Source organism: Calonectris borealis, chromosome 2 (assembly GCF_964195595.1).
Source record: "Calonectris borealis chromosome 2, bCalBor7.hap1.2, whole genome shotgun sequence".
NCBI lineage: Eukaryota > Metazoa > Chordata > Aves > Procellariiformes > Procellariidae > Calonectris > Calonectris borealis.
Window position 1 is genome coordinate 100154743 of NC_134313.1, and position 22112 is coordinate 100176854.

Consider the following 22112-nt stretch of genomic DNA (forward strand, 5'->3'; position numbering starts at 1 on the left):
CTGGATGTGAACACATGTAGTAAAGCACCTTAGGCTGACTGTTTGGAGAAGAAAAATAAACAGTGACGGGACTGAGGAGCAGATTACACAAAAAATTTCTTACAGTTGCAGCAGTCTGTGGCCCGTCCTTCCCCTATTGTGCATACATGGTAAATCGCTACATATGACACGTCCCCTTTCTCATGTCAAACGTGCAGATTCCCTGTGTGGTTTTGTTCATGTACGTGCGTGCATCTGCACAGCTGATAGAAGTTGGGCCTCTGGCGCTTTCAGTATAAAGACATGATTTTTTCCCACTGCTCAACTGTATTTTGGTGCATCTAAGGCTTTGTAATTAGAGGAACTGTCCTTGGATGAGGACCAGTTACTATAATTTGCCCCGGTGCCTTGAATAATGAGATTTCAAAAGTAGCAATCTCCCATCTGCAATTTTCATCTTGCTCTCATTTCTCTCCCTGCAGCCAGGCCACCGGTCTCTGCACAGCAGAAGAGGTACAAATTATCAGGTAGCATTTGTGTCATGTCTCGTTCACAGATCTGTCAACGCAGGCGAGGTGGTGTAGTCCTGGGCGCCGGGAAGAGCGCCTTTGCAGGGGGTGGAGTGCCATCCTCTGGCAGAAAGCAGGCTGAGTCTGAGGCTGTAAAAATCCAGGGCCAGGCGCACGGGTCTCACCCAGCAAAGTGTCACCTTACGGAGAAGCCTATCAGGAGCGGGCTGACATCATCGCAGCCGAAATACTCCCCAGCTGTGTTTCCCACCGGGGATGCTTCCAGAATGGAGGGCGAGTCACGTAGAAATATGATTAGAAACAGGGGTTTAATTCAGGTTTCCTTCAGATTCCGGGACTTGGGTCTCTTCCCAGATCAGCTGTGTCTCTGCATAGCGGGGACGGCTCTGCTGGTTTTGCCTTGCCTGGGGGGGGAGAGAGAGAGAGAGAGAGAGAGATCGTTTCTACGTGCTTGAAGTCTCTGGTGACCTCACCCTCAGCCCAACGTGGCTATATGAAAGCATTTAGCCTTATTAGCAGGCATGCGGCAGTCATTACTCGTTAGCAAATTGCCTGCGTGAAGAGGGCTTAGTCTTCTCATTGAAAGAACAGTATTTAGTCGCACTGCTTCGAGCAGTGCACTGCGGTGCTGCTGCAGTTAGACATATCTTGACTCCAGAGTACAGTGGGGATATATCTGCGTGTGTAGTGTAGCTTCACAAAGTATTTTACTGCAATTAAGTTTCAGTTGCATACATACTTCTGGAAGGAGGGAGCTTTTCGAATGGTATTATCAAGGGAGTCTAAGTTGTAAAGAGTAAGTGCCATACAAAAATAGCATTGTTATCATTAGCTTTGGCTCATTTACGTACTCCTCCCAGGGATCTCTGGGAAGTCATTATAATATTGATGAATTCGTATTTTCAGACTCTGTGCAAACATGAGCTAATTTTCTCACCAATTGAGGGACAGAGGTAGGAGGTTATTTTTAGCTGAGCATGTACAACTGTAATGTAAATAGGGAGGCACCATGCAGCTGCTATTGTAGCGTATCACTGCAAGCCCACAGCTGCCCCTCCCCAGCGCAGCACTTAGGCAGAAGGAGGTCGTCCTCCCTCTTTTCCTCGTCTTCCAATCACCTGGCAAATCCAACCCTCTTCCTGGTATGGAAACCTAGAGGAGAATTAACTCACCTAAAGCTACATGCCTTTTCAGAAAAATAACTGGCCTTAGCCCTGGAGGGATGCTAGGTTTCCATTTCACACCATCCCTGCTCTGGATTAGGAAGAAGTCACGTAAGTATCAACTGGACCAGAACCCAGCTGTTATTCCTCTGCATTCAAGTTGCCTAAAACAAAAGACCTACGGATCTGCATCACTTTGCAATTCCACATATTATTCCTGTAATAACACTTTCATCATTATTACCTGTCCTTTCTTTTGCTGCCAGGAACAAGCGGAAGCCAGTAACTCACCTCCATTGATATTAAGGTTAAAACACACAGGAGATGCAAAATAAGTTCTCTGAAAGCTTGCTTTCATCCCCGTGTTTCAGTTCCTAATCATTCCTTAACTGTAGCTTAAAAAGAAAAGATGGACATACAGTTCTTGATTTTCCTTTTTTTAAAAAACAGAACCATAGCCACTAGAGATGGAAAAGTCCCGATAGAGCATCTAGTTAGTAGCCCTAACTAGTTTAGTTTAGCGCGTATTTTTTTAGACCATCATCTAGTTTAGTTTTCCCCTTATATCTCTGCACACACACAAACCAGTTACTTTTTCTTTTACTCCACGCTCTCCTTTTCATTATCTTTGGCACTGTACCAGACAGAAAAAGAGAGAAGTTGACTCAGTTCGCTGCTGCGGATGGAGATCTCTTCCAGCCTTCCCCTCATATGGTCTCTGTGTCTGTGTCCCGTGGTCATGGGGGCAGTAAGTCCTTGTTTCTCCAAGCGATGGGGCGTCTGTGGTCGGTCTTCGGATGCATGTTACTGAATTCTGGGAGTGCAGCAGATAAGAGCTTATGTGATAAACTCGGCAGCCAGTGGTCTGGTGGACAGAGGTGGCTTCTCTTGAGAAATGGTGGGATCGTGTGGCTGTGGGGAGCAGTAGCCCCTAACCTTCAAGCCCTGGGTGCATTTGTTATAGTAACGGTGTATTGAAGATGGGCTAGATGCAGCCCTGGGGGGATGCCCACCCAGGCCATGTGTTGTGCTGGGTAGTCCCTGTGGCAGGAGGAGCTGCCTACAGCCCCGTAAATCTCTCAAAGGAAATCCACTCTTGGGAAGGCAGGTGTTGTTTGGGGTGGCGGGAGGTAGGAGTCCCGAAGTCTCTGAGTAGGGGAGGTCGTGTGGGAGCGCGGCACTGCAGAGACTTCTCTCTGTGAGAGGGAAAGCTTCTATTCCACGAATCCACCCAGTTGTTTTTTGGACCCGAGGAGTCTCTCAGCACCCGCAGCAAGGCCTTCAGATGAGAGCTCCACCACTTAATTGCACATTGTTTCCAGAACCGCTTCCTTCTCTTCCACTGTTTCCAGCCTGCCACTCCTAGTTTCATCACATTTTAATAATATCAGGGAGAAAAACACTTAATTGGAAAATGTGTGTTTTCGTTTATTAAAATACAGTTCACGCGGACCACTTTTATTAGGTACCTTTTGCTTTACTGCTTGTTACGTTGGTTGCAGCAGCGAGCCCCAAGACTAACGTTGCTGTGTTTCTGAATGATGGGAAGGGTATTTTCTGGGCATCAGATCTTCCAGCACCTATCATCCGTGTTCCAGCTCCAGCCAGGGTTTCCTGAGCAGTCTGAATTGCCTGCCTTACCTACCGAGTTTGGCTGAGAAATAAAATTATAAAGGGAGAAAATTGCAGATATTCAGCGGCTGCACTGAAGAGTTTTGGGTGTTTTCACTAGTCAGTCTTAAAAAGTAGAAATACAAATGTAGCTTGCAGTAGAGCCTCAGTGAGCTTGAAGAGGGACCAACATTTTGGTTTCTTGCTTTATCATCTTAGTAGTTGGAAAACAAGTTCCAAATTTCTTTCTCTCCTATAATAATCATGGCAAGATATTGGAGAAGGGAGCTTTTAAAATTAATTTTTTGTGTTTTAATGCAGTGGTCAGAAAAAATTATGCGGGGGTGTCTTTACTGAACTTTCACACTTAAAAAGTCTTTGACTACTATTGCTTGTAGAGAATGGTTACCTTAAATCCCAAGTTAGCTGAATCCAGAAGCGGACAGCTAAAACAGGGCTTGATGATCTGTGAGGGAACCCATTTCAAATCGATAGTGGTACCTGCACACTGTGACCGGATCGTGGAAATTCCAGCATTTCACTATCTTTATTATTTGGTGTTGTTCATGATCACCACCACCGATTCTGGGATTTGTTTCAGTGATTGACCGTTCAGGCAAGTGTTTTGGATGCCATGTTAAAAAAAAAAGAAATAACGTGCAGTGGAGGCATGTTCACGTCAAGAGGAAATTGTGTGTCAGTGAGGATGATGCACACAAGCATGTATGATCCCCACAAGTACAAATAGTTTTTGACAAGGGTGGGAAAGTAGAAAAAGAAAGAAAAAAAAATACAGCAGGCAGGAAGGAAGGAAGAAAGAAAGAGGAAAGACACAGCAATATAAAGGAGAAAGCTGTGTGCACCAGATGATCCATGCCTGGAGAGAAGCCTACAGCTCGGTGTAGACAACAGTTTCCATTTAAGTCCATGGGAGATACTGGATATTCACCACTTCTCCCAGTCAGACCCCTTACTGAGATGCATATGTATGGGATAGGATCCCAAACTCTGGGCAAACATTTCTGCAAATCTTGGCACTGGAGTGTTTCTATCTAACGACATGGAGGGATGGGACTTTCATGGTTACCTCGCCCCACTTTCTCCATAGTTCAGAGCATAAACCAGGCCTAGAGTCAGGTCCCTTTCCACTATTGCCATGTGTGTAGTTGACTGGCAGACAGTTCTGGTTGGAAAAAGTTTAATATGACAGAAATTGATGTAGTGGGGGGTATCTTGTGCCTCGAAACTGCTCCTTTTGAAATTCCTTGTACAGTGGCTACTATGTTGGGCAGGTGGAGTGGCAGGGTAATACATGCAGTGTTATTCGTTGGCCTGGTTGCAGAAGTACATAGTACATATTTATAGACTTTATAAGTTTTTTCCCAACAGAATCAACTGTCTCCTAAACTGCAGTTGACTGCTAGTGCATGGCATGGACTTAACCAGTTGGAGGCACAGTCACCATCCGATGGGAATCTTCGGTTTCCTGGTTCTGGAGCCTCTGTCTCTGAGCTGTGGGACACTGCTGGTCAAGTCTTTCTGCCCAAAAGGGATGTGGAGCCGGTGGGGTGCGAGGGGAGCTGCCTCGGGCCCTGCTGGCAGGGAGGGCACATCTGAGGGTCAGCAGCGCTAGCAGGGAAGCGGCAGGGCTGCTGGGTGCCGTACCATCACTGAGAGCAGCCTCTTCTGTGAGACAGGCCGTGCACCTTCCTCCCAAGGTTCACCCTTAATATTATGAACAAAGGTGTTTGAGCACTGGAGTGCAATGTGTATCTCAAACTGCTTCTATTCCTTAACGTCGAAATGTATTTCTAACGATACAAAGCCGTGCTCAGTATGACAGCGTTACTCGCTCCCAAGGGTGAGAGGTGGTTTCGCAAGCCTGCTCTGATGTTCCTTTCAAGTGAGTCCGTGTTCCTGGAGAGGGAGGGCTCTCCAGGCAGCTGGTATGCTCCGTGCCTGCTGAACGGCTCAGAAGTGAGATGAGCACGTGTATTCAGGTGTTCTCCTGCCCTTTAGCCCCTACCAAATAGGGGTTACCCCATCAGAGCAGGATCCTGCCCCCCCCATGCCTGAGGAGAGCTCCAGAGGACACGGGGACCTTGGGAGCAGAGCAGTGGATATCTGACTTCAGCATCAGCCACCCCTCTTAGAGTTGCAGACCTCACGGGTGTTACACACAGCAAGTTAAAAACACGTGCCAATTTTTTAAAAAGTATTAGTCAGAATTTCCTGCCCTCGTTGTGCTGTGCTGGGGGGGGGGCTCGGCCCCAGGGGCTGTGACTCACATGAGCCCACATCAAGTGTTTGAGCCTGCAGACGCAGCACCGCACAGTGAACGCTGAACTGCTGACACGTGCAAAGATAAGCGGGTATTTAGGTGCTTTATCATGTTGGGACCTCAAGGCCCGGCATTTGCAAGGTCAAGGAGCAGTGGGCACCTGTTGCTGGTCTGTTCTCCTGGCTATGGCAGCTCCCTGTAAGGTGGTTAGATAGGATTGATAAGCAGATGTGTTTTTAAAGTGGGGTGACGTGGAGGGAAAAGGGGACACAGTGCAGAAAAGGAGAGCCAGTGCAGGAACTGCAGGAGGAGGAGGAGGAGGCGGAGGAGGAGGGGGAGGAGAGATGATCCTCTCCCTGGGGGAGTGCAGGAGGTGACCTCAACTGCGGAGTGGGCGAGCAGCTGTGAGAAGGGAAGAAACTGGACTGGTAACAGGGCTGCTGGGGGAAGGCAGGTTCACGCTCGCTGCTCTTACAGCTCCAACTCCGTACGTACTCATGGCCTTCCCCTGGAAATGGGCATGCCTTCAGCCGTTTCACGCTGGTAAGTATATGCTTGTTTGGGCAGAGGTGAGGGTGGCGTTCCCGTGGCCATTTAGGAGATCGTGTGTCAGACCTGAGAGCTTCCCTTGAGCCGTCCTCTGGTTGGAAAGTGTCTTTAGATGTGGATGACAGGCTCTAGGTACCACAAGGGGATGGCAAGGAACGGAGTTTGCCAGATGCCGAAGCGGTTTTGCCTCTTACGCCTCTCTGAGTGGGTGGATAAAGGTGAAGCTTGATTCCCGCTGAGGTCTCGTGCTAGGAAATGCTGAGCTCAGAGAAACCCTTAACACCCGTGTGACAAGGAGAAGCGTGAAGTCTGGTGGTTGATGTACTGATTTTGCGGAAACTGAACAGCGCTTTTGCAATTTCAGCTCTATCCCTCTCCCCCAGGGTGAGCGCCGCCTGCCGCGCACGTGCGCGAGGGCACACGGGTGTTAATGGTTTCTCCTCTCTCTCCCCCTCTGTCTCTCTCTCTGTTGTCCCCTCTCTTTCTGCAGGTCAGCGTGGAAGTCTTGGTAGAATACCCTTTTTTTGTATTTGGACAAGGCTGGTCATCCTGCTGCCCCGAGAGAACCAGCCAGCTCTTTGATTTGCCATGCTCCAAACTCTCGGTGGGGGACGTCTGCATATCGCTCACGCTCAAGAACCTGAAGAACGGCTCTATTAAAAAGGGCCAGCCCATGGACTCAGCTAGTATCTTGCTGAAGCATTCAAAGAATGACAGTCTAGCTGGAAGTAGACACAGGTATGCGGAGCAGGAAAACGGGATTAATCAGGGAAGCGCACAGATGTTAGCTGAGAACGGTGAACTGAAGTTTCCGGACAAAATAGGATTGCCTGCAGCACCTTTGCTCACCAAAACAGAACCCAGCAAGCCCCCGGCAACGAGGAAGAGGAGGTGGTCCGCCCCCGAAACACGAAAACTAGAGAAATCAGAAGAGGAGCCACCTTTGACTCTTCCCAAGCCTTCTTTTATTCCTCAGGAGGTTAAGATTTGCATTGAAGGTCGATCCAACGTAGGAAAGTAAAAGTTGTTTGGGGAAAGGAAATTAGGCTATCCCTTGTCATTTTTATCCAGATTACTGTACTGTAGACTAAATAACCCAGTATTTACATGTTATCATCTTATTTTAGGTTTATGTTATAACCTTGTTGTTAGAGTTGCAGCTGGTATTATGCAGGAGACTGGTGCATATGTTTTTCCACAAGTGTTTGTCAGTGACTAGGTTTATCGAGAGCTACGGAAGGGGCAGTATCTGCTTCGCACACCCTTAGTGGAAATGAATGTGTTGTCATGGCTCCTGTTTTCTAACACCTCGTGTAGGACAGGGTCCAGCTGTGATTTCGTTTTCTTTTCGTCGTCGTTTTTTTGGTTCTGTTCGGTTTTTTGTTTGGGTTCCTGTTCTAATTTTTTGGGGGGAGGTGAGGAGAAGGGAACTGTAGCAGAGGTGTATGTCACGTGTGGGGTGCGTGCGTGTGTGTGCCGGGGTGTGTGTGTGCGCACGCCCGTCCTGAGGAGGGACCGCGGCTCTGTGGCGCGTTGGTGAAGAGGTTTCCTCACCCCAGGTGGGCGCTGAGGACACAACCCACGGGTGTTATTGAAAAGGATCGGACAGTCTCTGATGTTTTCAACAACAAGCCAACACTTACTCAAGGCTCTACAGTGTATATATACATATATATATATTTGTGTGTGTGTATATGTATATATATATTTTTTCCCCCCATGGGGTCTGACTGCACTGATTTTTATTCCTAAAGCAACTGCCACACCAACATTTCCTTTCTGCTTGTTAGTGCAGTTCCGTTGCCCGAAGCCAGCAGACGGGGAGGCTGTACGGTCTCTTGCACCGGTCGCCCTGCAAGGTTTTCCTTCATGGCGGTGGGGTGGGTGGGTGGGTGCGTGCGTGTGTCGTGGGTGTGCGTGGGTGTGCGCGAGGAGGCCTCCGGCTCCGTGGATGCGCCTGGCTCAGGCTCACTCCTGTTTCTGTGCAGTGTTAGACAAATCGACCGGGTTACGCCATTGACATTTGCTTCCACAAGGTAGACGCATACTGCCCCTTTGAGATCACAGGCATCCATTGTTTGCAGTTAGGTTGCAAATCTTTGTCTTTAACTCTAGTACTGTTTGTAGTTCATGATTATGGACAACTGGTGCCACTTTTTTCAAATTTCGGTGTGACACAGGAATCCGCTGTTGAAGATGAACCTAGAATGTCTTTAAGCACTTAAAATGCTGTTCACACTTTATTGCTGAGCATCCTGGTCTAACACTCAGTACGTACTGTATCTCACTTTAATCTGCTCGAAAAGCAACAACAACAAACAAACAAACGAATCTCTTCAACACTGTAACTACATGCAACTATGTAAAGTTTTCTCACAGGCAAGATGCTGAAAGTTTTAATGTGGTTTCAAAGGGATGAATGTGAATTATTGAACTAGTATGTGACAGTCATTGTCCACAAAGGACTACTTAATAGGAGGCACTTTTTAAACTTTAATGCTTGAGAAAGAGTTAAAGGCATATGCGAGCTGACAGATAATAAAAAAAAATACGAGAAAGGAAAAAGGAAAGAGAAAAAAAATCATTGTCCAGTGTTTTTGAAAAAGATGGACTTTAAAGAATCTTGCAATTTGCACATCTTGAGTTTATCATTTGTGTGGTATTCCTGCAGTTTTTACCTAATAATGTTGTGGGTTGGGGGGGGTCTGAAAGAGCATAAACAAATGTAGCAATTACTCACTAACCTGCCTACGCTCTAGGCCATTTCATAGGGTTACGTTCCTTTCAAGGTTCATTTTTGGTCTTTCTACCATATCTGCCACACAGAACCAGGTCCTACCAGGACAGCTCTGAGAATTTTTCTTCAGACTTGCTGAGAGAGTTTTCCACAAGAAACATTTCTATACGTAAGCAAGGTGTTTGTTTGTTTTGAAAACAAACCTATTGTTATTTTATTATTATTATTATTTGTTATTTTAATTGCATCATTTTCCATTGGAAAGGCGAGATTTCAAGCGTTTGGTACAAACCAAGTAGGATGGGGGGGATTCACGCCGTTCAGTCTCTTCTTTCCCCAGGTAGGGCCGGATCCTTTGAGGTGCTGTGCACCCAGCCTCCTGCACAAGCCTCGGGGAGGTGCAAGTATGAAGTACTTCGGGGCTGAGCGCTAAAGCCTGTTGCTGCCACTAGAAAGATCCCGTTGATTTCAGTGGGATTGCGCTTGGGCCCTACGTGAGCAAGCGTTCGTGTCGTCGGTTTTGGTTGGCGAGTTCACATCCTTCAGGTAGTTTTGAAGAAGCTGTACTGATAGGGAGAAAAGGAAATAAAAGTCCATCATTAGAAACGCAGTAACCTAAAGTAAACAAATTTATTTAAAATCTTCTTTTCCCTCTCCCCTAAAATACAGTGCTTTTATTTAAGAGAAGAAATGTTAACCCCAAACCCCAGCTTTGACTCTGTTATTTGTTACTTGAAATTTAGCTCACACCAGAACTAATTGTTTTTATATCATATTCTGGGGTGCACCAAAAAGTTGAAATATGTTTAAAATAGCTTGAAACTTTTCTTGAATTTCCTTGAATTTTATTAACCTCTCGGCGGGCTACCAAATAGCTGAGTGGGTTTCTTCTCACAGTCACACTGCTTAGTTAGTGCTTATTTGCTAATATTTCTGCTCAGAGAAGTTGCTTAATCTTCCATATACTCTGCTCAGGGCACTTGCAATTTATTGTTTTGTTTTGTTTCCTGTTTTGTTTTTAAGCTTTGATGGTAAAGGAATAGAAAGAATTACAGATTTTAGTTCACAGTTGTACCACTATTTCCGTACTTCACGCGTACTTGGGGAAAAAAAAAATCTCAAGTAAAACCATACGCATACACATTTGTGGTTAATAAGGAAGCAGGGGCTATTAAACTGACTGGATCTATTCAACGAACACTAAAAAAAATAAAAAATAATAATAATAAAAAAATACGTTTGGAGCAATAGGAATGTATTAGTTCTGTGCTTGTATTTCAGACTGAGGAATTCTGAAATAACTGGTTCTTTCCAAACAATTGTCCCTTTCCATGCTTTGGCTTTTGTAGGATGTGCAATACTTTACGTGCCAACTTAGACTCACCCGTGCGGTGTTTGCTAGATCTCATACCCACTTCTGATTTCCCCCGTTTTTGTTCTTTTTTGAATAGTTTTTCTTTCTTCCTTTTTTTTCCCTATTAATAACTCCCTCCCTATCCTCTCCCCCCCTGAAAAAAAACCAAACAAACATATTAAGGGTCAAGCATCCCTTGCCCCGGGAAACACCAACCCTTTTTGTATTTGATGTTAAAAAAGATCCAGGAAGAAAAAAAAAGAAAAAAAAAAGATGTATTAATATCTGCGTGCCGACCAGGCGGAGGGCGGCACTTGGCTGTACGGCCGAGTGCCGCCCTCCGCCTGGTCGGCACGCAGACGAGACCTGGCTCCCACCGGGGAGAGGAAAATCCCCCCTGGGACCAAGTCCCTTGCAAGGGGGGGCTTTGCCTCTTCCCCGGCACCGAGCATCCCTCGCAGCGAGTCCCCACGCCCGGGAAGTGCCATCGATCCCCGGGCGCACGCAAAAATACCACTCGCAGGCGTAGAGATGCTGAAGTGAAGCCGGTGGAGGAGGTTTAGCCGCTGCTTCTGCGCAGCGTCAGCTTTGCAATAGTAACTGACAGTAGTTTTCTTTTTCTTTTTGTCTTTTTTTTCTTTCTTTTGTAGCAGGCCTGTTTAGTTTACAACGAAACGCATACAATCACCAAGAAATTAGTCAGGGCAAAGAAAAATAAAACAAGAACCTCTTTATAGGGATTTCTAAAAAAAAAAAATCTATCTATCTGTCTATCTATCTATCTAATCTATCTATATATCTATATATATAAAATGACTGTTCCTTATAGTGTTTAACTTAGGCATTGTTTCAGTTTGTCTGGGCCACCTCAAGGGGAATTTGAGTTTGATGTCACTTACCTCGAGTCCTCTGGTCGAGACCCAGATCGGAGTCGCTGTTGACCTATTTTACCATTTCGTACATTGCCCTCGGGCTCGCTTTCCCTCGAAGATGCAGACCTTGGCGGGGGGGGGACACACACGTTCCCTTTTTTATTCCTTTAATTCCTTCGTCCCGCTGTCGCTTCGTTTGACCTGTCGTTCCCGTCATTTTCTCGGCGTGGGGAAGTGACATCACTACTCTCGTTTCCCTTAAATCAAGGAACATTTAGAAACCTTTCACACCTTTTACTCAGGGATGGGGCTGGCATATGTGTGGTACACTGATGTGACCAGAAGCAGCACTTTTACTGCTCCGGAGTAGGGATGTACAATGTTGCAGACAAGTTTGGATTTCCTGCATCTCATGGTTTAAACTTTGTAGATCTGACTTAGATTGCAATACAAAAGCAGCAGGCTCAGTGCGAACTGTAGCTGTTGGTTATCATGAAAATTCACTCTCTGCAGAGATTTGTTTTACTTTGAAGTGTGTTGCCAATAGTAAAAAAGAAACGGTGAAATTCTGTTAATACTTGCAACTGCTAAAAAAAAAAAAAGCCTGTATCAAGGAGAGCGAATCCTCAACATTTTTAAACACTAATAGTGTTATTTCAAAGAGGGGGCTCTTGGCGCAGTGCTCTGCGTGTCCTGGGACCCAGTTCTGCAAACGCTTATACACGTGCCTAGGGGAGGCCCGGGCTGGCCGGCGAAGGCTGCTCGGGAGCTTGCTGTGAAGCGCATGTATAAATCTTTGTGAAATTGAAGCTTGGTTCAGTCAGGGCCAGGTCCTGACCTTAATCAGGCAGCTGGGAAAATCTTGGGGTTCGTCCAGGTTCGCCAGGGCGGAAGCCCCGGGTGGGCGGGGGGGGATTTAGCCCGTTGAAACGCTTCTGCTGTCCCGGGAACTTGACAAATGGCAAAAGGGACATGCACTCATATAAATAATTTCCATTTCTTCCCTCCCTGTCATCACAGGTAACAGCAGAGGCCGCTCTGGGCTCTGGCCGGTGCTGATGTGAAAAGCAAGGGGAATGAACGCACCGCCAGAGTGCAGGCAGTGATTTCCTTTCCTCTGGTTTATCCAACCCTCCCACCCCCCCAAATCCTGAAATACCTAGCAAAATGAGAATTTGTTGATGCAGATACGCATACGTGCACACACACGCCCAGACAGAAGTGTCTGTTTGCACACGAATAAATATGTGTGAACGCTTTTTTACGCGTATGCCTCCATGTCCACTTGATTCCCTGTCCTGAGGACAGCCTTGCTTGGTGTCGGTAGGGAAATTCCAAACGCGTTGCACACCTCTACTCCAGAGTTCAATTTCTTTTACATAGACGACCTCGCTTCAGATGTGTTACCTTTACTGATAGGATCTTTTCTTGTAGCACTATACCTTGTGGGAATATTTTTTGATGTAAACCTAATTTGAGAAGCTTATTAAAAATAGAAACTTTTTTTGAAGCACTCACATTGAGGAGTACAGGTAATGTTTTAAAAAATTGCACAAAAGAAAAATGAATGTTGGAATGATTCATTCAGTGTTTGAAAAAGAGATGGCTCTGTTTGAACAGTGAGTTTCATACCTTGTTTGTAAAAAAAAAAAAAAAGTTTTTAAATACAAAAGCAGAGAAAGGTTGAAAGTTACATGTTTTTTGTATATAGAAAATGTCATGTCTAGATGATCTGATTTGTATTGGCTTTGGCCAGGAAGAATTATTACTTAAAAGGCTCTTAAAGAACAACTGTGCTTAATTTTCTGTTCATATTACATGGGTCCCATTTCTGGGGAACGGAGTCATGCTTCACACTGTTTATTCCTGTGCTGAAAATGTACCTTGGAGCAGCGATTCTCGAGTGCAGCTACCGGGCACTTCCAAGGGTGGCTGCTGTGCAGAACTGGAGTCTCACTCCCCAGCTGCACGGTGGCTTTCAGCCTCTCCTGCCTGCGCCGAGGGAGCCCCTGGCAGCCCACGGGGCGAGGCCGGTTTTGAGGGAGGCCTCGGCCGTGCCCGCTGCCGGCTGAGCGCGACCTGCCTAGTTCCCGCCTGAAGCCTTTCGGTCCCGGTTTTTCCTCTCTCTGGGATGCTGTTCCACGTTTTTTCAGCACTTCCTGTTCCAGACGAAACCCAAAGAGTATAACCCTGAGCAAGAAGTGCTGGTAACAAGGGATCCCGGCCCAGCGCCAGCAGCAGAGCGATGCCCAAGGCGGCCCGGCCTTCCAGCCCCTCTCCCGCCCCCTCTCCCCCACCTCTGCTCTCCGCGCTGCCGGGGCGCAGTCAGTCACGCAGAGCGCGTTTCCAGTGGTGGTCTTGACCGATGGCGAGACCGGTGTTTTTCAGAAGCCAAAAGGAGAGGATCCTGAAGCAGTTTCTGAGGAGAGGGTCCTTTTCCTGTCCAAAGATTGAGCTGGGCAGCTGGGAGCCGGCGGCAGGGCGGAGCGGGTGAAGCTTCGGGCTGCTCCCGTCCCCTCCCCGGAGGTAGCCCAGGCTTCGGCTCCCGCAGGCACGCGGGGCAGAAATACTCGCCCTCTCCAAGTGACCCCCCGGGCGCTCAGAGACCGGCCCCAGTGGTGTTGCAATGAAGTGCATTCAGCCAACAGGTAGTATTTATACAATAACAGTCTCTAAGGTTTCTGTGGTTTTTTTCTTGTCGTTAGCTGAAAGGACTCAAGTCTTCCACTGAGGATTTTATGGAGGCTTCATCCAAGGTCGTTTCTTTTTTGTTCGTTTCTATTTTGAGCGGTCAAAGCTCCTGTGCCCTTTCCCTCGACCACGCAGTAGGTATGCATTGGAAGTGTTGTTTGCAGCGAGCGTTAGTCACTCGTTGAAGCTGTCGTGGCTGTGCTGCGGGACTGCTGACAAGCAGAAACTTCAGGGCCCGGATCCTCGGCCGGCGTGGAGCCGGTGTGGGACCGCCGGCTCCCCGGGCAGCGCCGCTCTGCCCCTTCACGCCAGCCGGCGAGGGGATCCCGCCCTGGCGTTTGCTTTAAAAACCCAGGACCCACGTACTCTCCCTTTGAAGGCGCTCTGCAGAACTCCTGTCCAAGTCAGTCGGGTTGGGATCCGTGTAGCTGAGGGCAAAAACGGGCCCGGGGCGGCTGCGGGTGGCTCAGTCTGTGTCTTCTGCCTGGCCACGGGGCCAGCCTCTTAGCGAAGTTACTGATCTGTTAAGGCATAGATACGACTCTTCACGACAGTCAGCTAATGTTGAAACTCACTAATGTATGTATTTGCTCTTTTTTTTTTTTTTTGTTGGAATAATATATTAACTTGTTGAACACTGTTCTTTTCGCAGTGTTACAAAAGGGGGGGAGGGGGATTTCCCAACCTTTTTCAGTTCGGGTGAGCTACTGAAAATCATTTTGTACTAGCTATGTCACCGCTCCCGGCAGCCGGCGGCGGCGCTTGGTGCGGGGCCGTGCCGGGGTAAGGTTTAGCCGTTCTACAGCAGTAGTTTTTAAGGTTTTTTTGTTGTTTTTGTTTTTTTAAATCGCCTGGTATTACTAATGAGGGTTGTTGCAAATCACACTTCCAGTGTAGTTCCTAGTGTAGGCCCAGTAAAAGGGATATCGCAGCTTTGTGTGGGGGAGAAATTGAGCTGACATGGCCAGTACAAAGGAGAAATAGGGAGGGAATAACGTTTTGCACCTTATTGAAAAGAGGAGAAGATTTTAAGTGCATACAGACATAGTTAAGAGCTTTTATTGTGACAGGAGAACTTTTTTCCATATGCGTGCATACTCTCTGTAATTCCAGTGTAAAATATTGTACTTGCACTAGCTTTTTTAAAACAAATATTAAAAAAAATGGAAGAATTCATATTCTATTTTCTAATGGTGGTGTGTCTATTTGTAGGATACACTCGCGTCTGTTTATTGAATTTTATGGTCCCTTTCTTTGATGGTGCTTGCAGGTTTTCTAGGTAGAAATTATTTCATTATTATAATAAAACAATGTTTGATTCAAAATTTGAACAAAATTGTTTTAAAGAAATTGTCTGTATACCAGTACAAGTTTATTGTTTCAGTATACTCGTACTAATAAAATAACAGTGCCAATTGCAAATGTGTGTTTTGTCTTTATGAGTAACGACTGAATGTGAGAGCGCTTTCCTAGGGAAGTAATTTGCCCGATTTAATTCTCCCCCATCGGCAATGCATTTTGGAGCGTTCGCTTTTATTTATGACGACGCAGAAATGCGCACGTACCCATCCATGGCCACAAAACCCTCTGCAGACCATCCGAGTGAAGCTCTTTATTGCATAACAAAACTTTCCATTTACAACTTTTGCACACTTTAAATGATTGTGCCACGTGCGCCGGAGGCGTTGCCCAGACGCGGTTGCCCCAGGGGAGGGGAGGCAGTGCTCCTCGTTGCCATCTCAGCAGGGCCGACTGGGCAGGAAAACATCGAACGCTCATCGGCTCTTTTTGGCCGATGCCGCAGAAGCGCTTCACAGTTATTGCAAGCAACACCAGGGAGTTTTGGACTCTGATTTATTTATTTACGTATGAAAACCTCAACCAGTAAACATTGTGTCAAGTGAATGCTGGGGAGGGCTCGCTTAAACATCTGAATGACCACAAGCGAAGCGAAGGCTGCGGGCGGGTGGTCCATGCTGTGTTCAGGGGCGCAGAGCTGAGCCAGCATCTAACCGAGACGCGCTTCGGCCCCTCCACCCCCGGGCAGCTCCCAGCCCGCAGGGAAGGGCCCGGCCCTCCTGCCTGCCGGCTCTGGCCGCTGCAGAAAGCAAACTGCTGTTCTTGGGCCTTGGCTTTTTTTTTTTTCTCTCTTCTACACAAGCAAGGCCAAACCTCACGCCGGTTGCAAAAGCCCTCCTGGCTCCAGCAAAGAACTTTTGGTATAAAACTGATACTAGCAACTAAAAAGCAACGTCCCCGGGGTGGAGGGGCGGGGGGGCGGTGACGGGCAGACACTGTACGTACACTGGCAGAAAGCTGTAGCAGCAAGTCTGCTCAAGACAGTGGAGCTCGATAGGTATAAACTAGGGAGTGCTTAGTTCAGAAAAGACTTCAAACCCAACGTGTCCGTGACTGGAAAACACCAGCCCCCTGTGCCAACACAGCGGGGCTTGGATAATTGCCGCTGTGTTTCTTGCTCACCCCCATCCTTTCTCCCCCTGCTACTCACTAGCTGAAAGGAAGACACAAGCACACTTTGTATGGGAAAACCTCCTCCAAATGTAAGCAGAGCCTCCTCCTGCTCCTGCTGACAACTCGTCATATTTACAGGATGGCCCTGACCTACACTCAACCCCCGCCATGCCCCAAGGTGAGAAGAAAGCTGCACAGAAGAGCACAGCCAAAGCCCCTGCCCCGTGGCCGATGGGGGTGAGCCGGCTGTGCCAGTACGCAGGGGGGGAGGCACGCACTCGCTGGGTGTGTGCACTTGCTTCTTTCAGAGACAGGAGACCTGCGTGGCTTGTTCTGCATCTGGCAAGATGCTGGCTCAAGACCACTCCTCTAACAGGCTGGCCTCACGCCTACGAGGAGGCCTGCACGCGCTCTCCCCGCAGCCACCACGTAGTCACTCAGGGGTGAGCAAGGCTGCTGCTGTGCCAAGACCTTCCTCCCCAGGGAGAGTTCAGGTAAGCCAGGCTGCGTGGGTAGGAGGGCCGGCCAGCCCACCCTGCGAAACATGCTGCAGCAAGGCGACTCCAGAATGAGACTGGGGGCAGCGGGGGTGTTTTACCTGTCCTTATGTTTCAAGAAGCCAGAGATGGACACGCTCAGCAGGGATTGCTTTAATGATGCAATGTTGCCCTTTTCAGCATCCCAGTCTGTAGGTCTTCAGCATGTTAAACTAAATCACTGCAGAGCCAGTGGGCCGAACCTCAACATTGCTCTTAGGTGCTCAACTCAACAGTTGCCTGGCTGGGGGAAGCAGGCATGACCTTGGCCTACAGCACAGGCTATCACTTTCACAGTGTTCCTCTAGACAGGATGCGGTTGGGGTGGTAGGGTTAAAGACCAGGTTACGCACAATCACCCAACACTAAGCGCTTTTGAATGACACTTCCCACAGAAGGACACCAAGTAACAGAGAATCCAGTCAAACCTGCAGGTGAGGCAGATCCACAAATGGCACGTGGCATTCATCAGTAGTTGTGGTCTCTGCTTAGACACCCTGCCAGGCACAGCGCGCCCTCAGCTCCCTCTATGTCCCCAGTTCCTTGCGAGAGTGGCAGCGGGCTTGAGCAGGGCACAGGACGGGGGGCTAAGTGAAGATAAGGGCAACTACGAGAGCACAGGACTGGGTGCTAGAGGAGGGCTCGAGCTCACCTTTTTTCCATTTTCCAGCCTGTCTGAGAGCTGGACGTGTACAGTGTAACTGGTGAGTGCTGAGATAGTTGAGGGTTATCCCTGAATAAAACCCGCATATAACGTTGGGCGAGATACAGACGTGCCACCGGTTCAGCCTTTCTGCAGCTGATTTCTCTCTCCCGCTCACTTTGGAGAGAGAAGGAGGAAACGAAAGAGAAAATATGCTGCTTATCAAAATGATGGTAAGAGCTGCTATTTAGAAAACCAAATACCGTAAGTCAAAGCTTTATCAGTAACTATTCTTAGCGCCAATGTCATTCACAGCCTGAAGAATTCGGGGGGCAACTTAAGATCAGCCTATATCCCCATCCTTTCCTATTAGTCACTGGTCAGTCAGAGGTATGTGTGGAGGGGGAAGGAAAGCGGGTGTGAGTGGCCCCAGGCCAGGCTGGCTGTCCAAGTGTGCAGCCTGCCCGGGGAGGAGGTTCCATGCTTGCCACACCGGTGGAGAGGCAGCCCCCACTTGTCCCTAGCGCCTGCCCTTTGGAAAAGAAACTGTTCCAAAGACATGACATGAAGCTGCTCTGTTCAGTGTGTGTATGATCTTTTTAAAAAAATGTTTACAAATATATTTTTTTTATATATATATATGTATTTCTTAAATTCCATTTAGACATGTAGCTAAAAAAAGTAGAAAAGCGCTAGCGAGAGTAGGCGTGAGACCAGCAGACTGCTGCACTTCCCACGTATGAAGGCACGAGTGGAGATATACCTGTGGTCAGGCCTGCGACATGATGGTCTAACCCTCCTCCTCACGGAGGTTGTACCCCTACCCTTCACATCACGTAAATAAAGGAACGGTCACCTCCTACAGCCATACTGATGCAGAGTAGTAGTACTGCCTGTATTACTAATACTCTGGGCTTAGTGCAGGTGAGAGTAGTATTTGGCCTGCGGTAGGGTTTGTGATAAAGAAGCCTGGCACCTTCTTAACGTGATGCTTTCAGGCTGGAAGGAATAGAGATCAGATCCTTTAGTCACAGGGCCTGCTTCTCTTCTGCGTTCAGGTATGATATCTGGGCAGGACAAATGGTCCTTAAAGCCAGCACAAGCATAACCTGTGCTCCCTTTAAGGCCCTAATTCACCTCCAAAGCAGAGGAAGGAGTCATACAACAATTAAGAATTATGTCCTACATGTTAAATGGAAGACATTTAGAATACCAGGCTATTTGGAAGATATTCTGTGCTTTTTCTAATGTGCACAACACACTTCAAAATCACCAGGGATCAGCCTGTGGCCTAGCTTTGCTCCTCAGCATGGTCAATTGTACCAATCCTTTGCATGGCTTTTTGAGCAGTCCAGCATGAGAGTTTAATTCTAGAGTTTCTCTTTGCTATTCCTCTTCCTACAGATCACTCTCTTGCCTTTCAAAGGAAGCCTGCCTCTTTCTACAGATATCTACAGGAGGAGAAAGTAAGACCCTCAAGTGCTGAAGTAACATCAGCTGTATTATGATCTCAGCAGCACTTTAAAGTAAGTGGCCAAGCATTATTAATTCATTGGTGCTCACTTTTACATCATTTATCATAATGAGCTGCTGTGGTATTCATGTGGATGCAATGTGTATTTCATTGTGATTTATCAATTAATTAGCGGGCCATTACACTTTATTAAAGTGTTACCCAGAGTCTTAAACATTCATTACTGCCTTTAGAGCAAATGCTTTAACTCCATCTCAGCCTACCGGTGTCTTGCAATCAGGCTATTTTGCCAAAAGCACTCTTGCTTTTCATGGTTTCAAGGACTGCAGAGGAGTGGTACCAAATAACCAGAAGTGTATTTGATCCCTCCAGCCTCTTTCACCTGGCCACAGGCAATGCACGTCACAGCGTTTTTATGTCTTTGCTGAATGGATAGGAACAGGCAAGGGAACAGGGAGGGCTGCAGAGAAACCTCCCCTTGGTGGGGTTACTGTTGCTGAGTGTCAACGTCTTAAAAATCTGTTCACAGAGAGCAGGTAAAAGCAGGAACCCAAGTAATTCAATAACTGCATGCACAAAAAAGCAGGCAAGCTCCGAGATGTTTTCTCCTGAATGATCTCCACAGATGGGGGCAGGGGGGACAGCACAGGTTTGCTACATTCAATGTCAGCTGCTCTGAATAGGCAAGTCTATTGAATAGCGAAATTTGAGTAAGAACGGCAGTACCGGCCCTGTGAGTTGAGAGTGAAAGAGATCTGGCATTTTTATCATCACAGTAAGAAGTCACCAGTAGCCAGGCCTCATCCACCATCCACCTTTGACATTCTGCAGGCTGGCAGCCATGCCACAAACATCCATTCTTTTGCCAGAACAAAGATTAAGAGAATTTGATATTTGATTTCTCCACACAACTCCTTGCATCTTTTTCTCTTCCAGCCTGCAATTTCTGGAGGGTGTGCTGCCAGAAGCGGTGGTAGCTGACAGGTCAGTCTTAAAAAAGGGAATGTGTGTATGTGTGCAGGCGTAACAGCCATGTCTGTACAAGCCAATTCCTTGTTAATTGAGGTTTCAGCAGCTTTTTATCAGAGGGGGGAAAAAACAGGTGAAGAAATGTTGATTAAAAAATAAAATAGGCACAACAATAAAAGATGAGGCTATTGCATTTTGAGCCAATGGCACTGTGTTAATAGCATGACCTTCCCCTTTCAAATCCCTGCCGTAGCCGCTCTAACGGCTATGACACTGCCATTCTGAGAGAGAGGAGAGTTTGCCATTAACACAACATGGAGGAGAAAGCAGAACAGAACAGCAGCCCTTCCTGCTCCTCTCTCTCACCCCTCTATCTCCAGCCCCCCAGTCCTTGGCTAAGAAAAGACCTGGCTGTGCTGCTGGGTGACCCGGATAAACGTTGTTCTCCTGCTCAGTTCCTTGAGTTTGGCAGCTCCCACGTAGGTGCAGGTGGAGCGCAGCCCCCCGAGGATGTCCAGGATGGTGAGTTCCACGTCCCCTCTGTACGGTACCTCCACAGTTCTGCCCTCCGAAGCCCTGGAGAAGAGATCGGTTACTGCATTTATGTCTAGATGCAAAACATAATAGTGTGTTTACTGGAGCAATGATGTGGAGCTTAGTTTTCTGCATGCTGCAGTTTACAAACTTTACCCCAGCTTTATTGCTTGCTTGCCTGTTGCTGCTTGGTGCTCTCTAGCACTGAAATGCAGTCAACTGCAGTCACCACCAAGACTGGGAACTAGAAGCAGACAAATCTTGTAGATGCCCCAATATCCCATGCGTGTACTTACAGATCTGCGCCTTCCTCCCCTCCACCATCTGCCTACAAGCAAGTGAAAGCTTCCAGGTTTATGGAAAGGTTTGTTTGACCTTAAGAGTTGCAAGTTTTAAAGTATAAGGAACGGCCAGGCTCAGGCAACTTACAGAAATGTTGGAGCTGGTTCTCAGCAGGCACCACTCAGCACAGCTCTACAGAGGCTTCACAGCCCCTGGGCTCTGGCCCATGTCACTGACCAGACACAGATGGAATCCAGATGTCTTCTACCAGCCTCATTCTCCAGAGCCCACAGAGATGGAGTGGGAAACCTGTTACGGAAACCCGCTGCAGAGCTGTCCCCTGAAGCTAAAAGGGGGACTAACTTCAGTTCAGAGCCACGCAAAAAGGCCAGAAAAAATAGCAGTGTTGTGAATACTGTCAAGTACGGGCGCATGCCCGCACAGACTGCACTGTTCCCAAAAGCACATCTGAAGAGTTACACGATGGAAGAATCCAGGCAACTAACTTTCACCCCTTTCGGCTTTCTCCAGCCTCATCCTCAGCAATCCCTCCTGCAGCGCAGTTCCCCAATCACCTGCTGATCTCACTAGGCTCTAGAGCAAGCTTGTTCTGCACAGCACACTAGCTCCTTTGGAGAGGCAGGCCTTGGGAAGGGGGGGTCTAAGAGAAATGCAGAGGGGAGACGGGATTGCTCTCCTTCTCCCCCACAAAATGGAGGCAGAAATTGCGGCAGGGACCTGTCTCTGTTGTAAATGTGGGTTTATTTACTTCTCCCTTAAAGAAGTTGTCTAGGGGATAGTGCAAGAAAGAAAGGGCATGTCTGTTTGGAGGCTCCATTTGCAAATCATTAACAACAGCAACAGCGGCTATGTGGAGGTACTTCAGTGTAAGCCTGGCTATATTTCATTCTGTTAGTTTAAATGTGAGGTCAAAGCCCTAGGGTGACAATAAAGGAGAAGTGTTAATATGCCATATGAATAAGATACCATGATTAATCTCCCTACACCTGATGAGTAATTGACTCCTTCTTGAAACTCTTAAACACTGTAATAAGCGGCCAGTGGAAAATGTATGTACCACTGCCATCTAGCAGACCGCACAGGGCTCCGTGGTGTAGGGCCTGCACTGCTGGGAGTTCACAGGCTTTTATTTTCAGCTCCAGTGCCAGCAGGAAGAGAAGGCCTGGCCCACAAAATGACACAAAAGTAGTCATGCTACCATTCTGCAGCTTGGATTTCGGCCACGCCCACCTCCTCCAGTAGAAGTCAGGAGGTTCAGCTCGGCCTCCGGGGAGCTTCCCACGAGATTGTGAGAGACAGCGCATGGCTGGGATTTGGGGAAACCAGTGCGAATTTTACCTGCCATCTGAAGAGCTCTGCAGGCTGTATTGGGCAAGAAATGCAGGGTTTACTGCATTCATGCATAACTGCCCAT

General features: G+C 47.6%; 2 protein-coding genes across 13 annotated transcripts in view; one reads left to right on the forward strand and one right to left on the reverse strand.

The window, feature by feature from the left end:
* Positions 1-10374, forward strand: part of ATXN1 (ataxin 1) — a 379215-nt gene extending 368841 nt beyond the window's left edge. For all 11 annotated transcript variants that reach the window (XM_075142740.1, XM_075142747.1, XM_075142742.1 and 8 more), the window contains one exon: positions 6604-10374. In XM_075142740.1, coding sequence (XP_074998841.1) covers positions 6604-7134 — 531 coding nt within the window. In that variant the 3' untranslated portion in view covers positions 7135-10374. The remainder of the gene's footprint in view (positions 1-6603) is intronic.
* A 4985-nt stretch (positions 10375-15359) lies between these two features.
* The window catches only part of GMPR (guanosine monophosphate reductase), a 53979-nt gene continuing 47226 nt past the window's right edge, over positions 15360-22112 (reverse strand). For both annotated transcript variants that reach the window (XM_075142754.1, XM_075142753.1), the window contains one exon: positions 15360-20437. In XM_075142754.1, the coding sequence (XP_074998855.1) occupies positions 20257-20437 (181 nt within the window). In that variant the 3' untranslated portion in view covers positions 15360-20256. The remainder of the gene's footprint in view (positions 20438-22112) is intronic.